The following is a 4,837-nucleotide window of genomic DNA, read 5'->3' as shown; positions in this document are numbered from 1 at the left end:
AGCAAGTAAAGAATATCCAATACCAATCCCTGGACGTCTTCAACGCCAGATTTGAGCGCCCCTACCAAATGAGGGATGCAGAAAGTAGCAGCTTCTGAGGCACGGAGCTTAGGAAAATTGGAGAAAATCACATTTAAGGTTCTCAAAACTTCGATATTTATAGTTGATGTAGACCACAAGCCTCTCTCCAGTGCAGCTGTTCACAATCATGAGATGTCAAACAGTTAAAGATAAGAAAAAAAAAATTATCAGAATATAAAAAGTGTGGAGCAACGGTCCTGCGGACCAGCAGTTTAATGCTAGAGTGACCGGGATATAGGACTACTATAACTTAAACTGAAAAAGTACCTGTTAGTGATCGTATAAGTTCATTGGAGACGTATTCTTGGAGTGTGTGGTTGGAAAACAAAAATTTGACCATCAGTGCAGCCTGCCCAGAAACTTCTGCATTGCAAGAAAGCAGGAGCTCCTGAATTAACAATACGCCACCAGCCTCTGCAACAGCTCTTCTATTCGTTCGACTATTCATCACAAAATTCTGCAACGCACAGATGGCCACCACTTTCATTTCTTCTGTTGGTTGTTCCTCTAGCACGCTAATGAGTGCCCGACAAGCGGATACAGAACCACTGGATCTAGAAAGCCCTTCATGCTGAGAAAGATCCCCAAGTGCCAGAGCAGCAAGAAGCCTACCAGGTTCTGATCTTGTCTGAGGGTCCAACAGATATTGAGATAGTGGTGTTATTGCATATTTGCATAACTTCAACTCTCTTACTCTCGGATTGTTAAATATTACTTCAAGTAAGCTTCCCGATTCTTCCTCGCATTGATGAGATCTCAGGAGGTCCAGCAATGCATCGATTGCACCACGCTCTGCCATTTGTACTGTGCTTGAAGCATCGTTTTTCTCATGAAGCATCAATGCTTTTAGAGCCAGTAAAACTGTGCTTTCAATTGTTGAGAACAACAATTTTACCAACACTGGAAGTTCAACTCTGAAAAAGCATTCTACATCATACTGCAGAATGTTGGAAAGAACAAAAGCAGCTGACTCCCATAAGTCAAGAGGGGGCTGAGGATCTTCCTGAAGAATAACCTTGGATAGCTCAAAAATACCTCCAGCATCAAGAACAGCCTTAGGCCAGCTAGCAGATATCTTCTCCAATGCCTTTATCGCAGTTTCCTGCAGGCTCAGTATTCCAATTCCTGCAAGCCGGACCAGAGGAAGAACAGCACTCTGTGTTGTGATGTCTTGCTGGAAATCTTCCATTGTAAGAAAATGGCTCAGCAGTTCTGCTCCAAGCTGCTGGATAGCTTGGGATGAAGATTCTAAAAAGGAAATCAGAGGCACGATAGCTTCACTGGGTGTAAAACTAAAAGCTTCAAGGCTTTGCTGTTTTTCCAATATGTTTACAAGTGCTTGCAGGGCACTATGTTGCCCCCATAAGGTCAAGTCTGACCGGAGCAAGACCGTGAATAGAGGCTCTACAGTTTTTGCAACATCTGGTCTTCTCGCGATAACTCCACTATTTGTTAAAATGCGAAACAGCTCCGCAACAGAGGAACATAATGAACTTGAGGCTCCAGGTAGCAGCTCAAGACATCGCTCAATTATTCCAGCTTCCACCATGTCCAACTTGCGTGGTACTCTGTCTTTCCCCAGCTTAATGAGAGCTGATAAGCTAGCCTCGATAATCCTGTGATTTCTTTCGGAAACCAAGCCAACAAAAAGCTCCTGAATGTTATGTGCGGCTGCTAGTTCTAAATGTTGCTCGTCATCCAATAATATCTTAATAGCACAAACTGCTGCTTCAACTGCTGCACTTCTTTCAGACTGCATCAGTGTTATTAAAGGCTTCATGCAACCGGAGGCGGATGGACTTGTTCTGATGTTTTTATTCAAGAAAACAACAGAACAAAGTCTGGCGGCATTGATCTTTAACTCCTCTGAAGCAGAAGTAGATGATAAGATTTTGATCACGTTTTCCAGTAGACTTCCTTCTACATCAATAAGAAGGGCTGTATTTGGAGTATTTCCTGAGCTTAGTTTGATCAATGCAGCGAGAGCTACCTCTTGCTCACTTTCTGATACAGTACCGAGTATGTCCATTAGTGGTTGAACAGCCTGGCAGGCGATTTCAGAATTTCTGATGTTTTCAGCATCAAATAGCTCATTCAGAGCCCCAGCTGCGCTGTATCTTGCACTTCTCGAACCTAGCCGCAGTACTGCGATTAGCTGATTCAAGGAACTTAGTGCCATTTCGTGTTGTCTAAGCTCGTGGTTGCTAAATAATACCCTAAGCAGTTCAGATATGGCGAACTCAGTTGAATCTTGAGGACTTAGAGAAAGGTACTTTGTTAAAGCTTCAACAGCTCCAACTTCAGCCATTAGTAATTTATTTGTGTCACTTCCATCAGCAATGCGAATCAGGATTTGGACGGCAAACTGAGGGGCTCCAGGCCTATCTGGAATTGGTCTCAAGAGATCTACAAGTAGCGGGATAGATTTGCGTGCAGTGGAGCCAAGCCTCACATCTTCAATTTCAAAAAGGTGTTGAAGAACGACTTGATCAGGCTCTTTCACCAGAGAAAATTCATTTGCCAAAGCAACCAAGTTCAGTATCTCTGATTCCACATAGCCAAGAAGGCTTATTATCCCAGAAACAGCACCTGAGTTTGCAATTGTCAGATTTATTCCTCTGTTCCTAGTACAAACAAGACTAGCCAGTGCATGGGCAGCAAAATACCGATCTATCAGTTCATCAGACCCTAGCAAAAGTGCAAGTGTTGGAATGATCCGCATTGTCGTTGAAGAAAAGGACACATTGTCATCCTGGAACATGATAGCCAGGAGGAGAGCACTAATCCAAATGCCTTCTGTGCCCTCAAATTCAGCCTGGTAAAACAATTCAAGATTACTTTCAACGGAAAAATTCATACAAGGCATCTCTGCCAAAAAAAAAAAAAGTACGAATCAAGTCAAGCCTAAGATAATTTGATAGCAGTGTGATTCAAAACCAAGATGCAGAATCATGCTTGACAAGTGAGACTTGCTGTAACAGAAGTACCCTGTAGGATAACCCATGACCAATAACATGAAGAATCATATAATTAAAAAAGAAATATTTACCTGCGGACTGGAAGTATACCTCGCAAGCTTCCCCAAGAGCACCTCAAGTCCGCCGGCTTCCATAACAATGACCTTTGACTTAGCATCAACGGAAGTGAGTATGCATAGCAGCCACATTGCGACTGTACCACCCAAGATTTTAGCTGGATCAGGAAAATAAAAACTACCTGTATCCTGGAATACATTTTTTTCCAAAAACCCTTTAGGTGTCTGGACTTCAGTTTCTAGAGAAAAGCATGTAGAATTCTGCTTTATCATATCAACTAGAGCATGTAACAAGATTTTTGAAAAACCAGATTGATCAAGTGTCTCCGTGATCAGCTGCTTCTTTTCCTTGGCAGCACATAAGAGCAACGCTGCCCCCCCAACTCTCACTTCTAAGCTGGATGCATTCACTATTCTATCAGCCAGAACGCCCATTGACTTGGGTCTCGAAACTATTAGTTCACTGACCAAAAACTGTTGATCAGAGCAAAGCCTGGACAAAATTTCTATTGCCTTATCTTGCACAAGAGTCTGGCCTTCGGTAAGGCATTGCACAAGGGCCTCTAGGCTTGATGGCACTTCGGCAAGGGCAATCCATGGAGGGTAAGAGAGATTCACCCCATTCTTAGTCTTTGCCAAGAGTGCTACTACTTCTAATATGTCGAAAGTATCTGGGCTATCCACATCAATTAATTTTAGAGAATCAATGAGTGAAAGTATAGCAAAACGGCACTGAGCACTTCCCTTTAGCACATCACAAACTGGAAAGTTCTTAAGTAACTGATGAAGTGCTCGTGATGCATTTCTCTTACCTTCCGCAGATCCATCAGCCAAAATTCTTGTGAAAGCTGAAACAACATCTTCAGCTAGTGCTTCTGCAGCGATATCCGGATCAGACAGAAGATTTGCCAGGGCAGAAATCGCATTTTCTGCAGAATCAACGGATGAGTTCTTGGCCAACTTTATGAGTGACTTAATGTCTCCTTCTGCAATGTAAGACTTCTTTTTATTATTATTTTTCTTAACCGGACGGGACAGTGCGTCCAAAGCCCTAGCCACCTGTTTGGCCACATTCTGATTGTTGTTTGTAAGCAGTTTGATCCAGGGATTAATAATATCATCCGTCGCAAGATGACCGCAGATATCTTGTCTTGAGCTGAAGAGATCAGCTAAAACTGAAGCTGTCTGCTCTTTTGTCTCTTCCCTGGAAGACGTTAGGGACTCGACAAGGGACCTCAGTCCTTTGTTAGCGGCACATCCTCTATGAACAAGATCTTCTTGCGAAGCTTTTGAGAGCACGTGACCCAATACTTTTATTACATGAATCTTTGAAGTCGGATCATCTCCCAGAAGTAAAGCCAACAGCTGATTAATTGTGGCAGGCTCAGCTGTATGGACGAGCTTCACAAGTGTCTTTGCAGATGTTTCTTGGGAATTTGGTCCACCAGTCTTCAGTAGCCACAAGAATGCTGGAATACCACCAGCTCTTTCAACACAATCACGGATTTCCTCACTGTGACAGCACAAATTCCAGAGGATGCAGGCAGCATCTTCCTTGGCCTTCTGAGATCCAGTCTCGAGCAACTGTACAAGTGGAGGAATCCCCCCGGCTGCTGTTACAGCCCATTTACTATCATCCACTTGAGCCGTCAAAATTTCCAACATTTCAACAGCATACTCTTGGTGTTGCTCACTAGACAAACCTAGAAATGATATAAATAA

At 43.1% G+C, this 4,837-nt stretch overlaps 1 protein-coding gene across 1 annotated transcript in view; it reads right to left on the bottom strand.

Moving 5' to 3' along the window:
* LOC104753892 overlaps positions 1-4,837 on the bottom strand; it is a 9,573-nt gene that overhangs the window by 2,138 nt on the left and 2,598 nt on the right. The window contains exons 3-5 of the mRNA XM_010476077.2: positions 3,131-4,818; positions 349-2,896; positions 4-196 (exon numbers count right to left, since the gene is read on the bottom strand). Coding sequence (XP_010474379.1) covers positions 4-196; positions 349-2,896; positions 3,131-4,818 — 4,429 coding nt within the window. The remainder of the gene's footprint in view (positions 1-3; positions 197-348; positions 2,897-3,130; positions 4,819-4,837) is intronic.

The sequence above is a fragment of the Camelina sativa genome, chromosome 16, assembly GCF_000633955.1.
Source record: "Camelina sativa cultivar DH55 chromosome 16, Cs, whole genome shotgun sequence".
Taxonomy (NCBI): Eukaryota; Viridiplantae; Streptophyta; class Magnoliopsida; order Brassicales; family Brassicaceae; genus Camelina; species Camelina sativa.
Note: the sequence above shows the minus strand (reverse complement) of the source record. Positions and strands in the feature narration are given on the sequence as shown.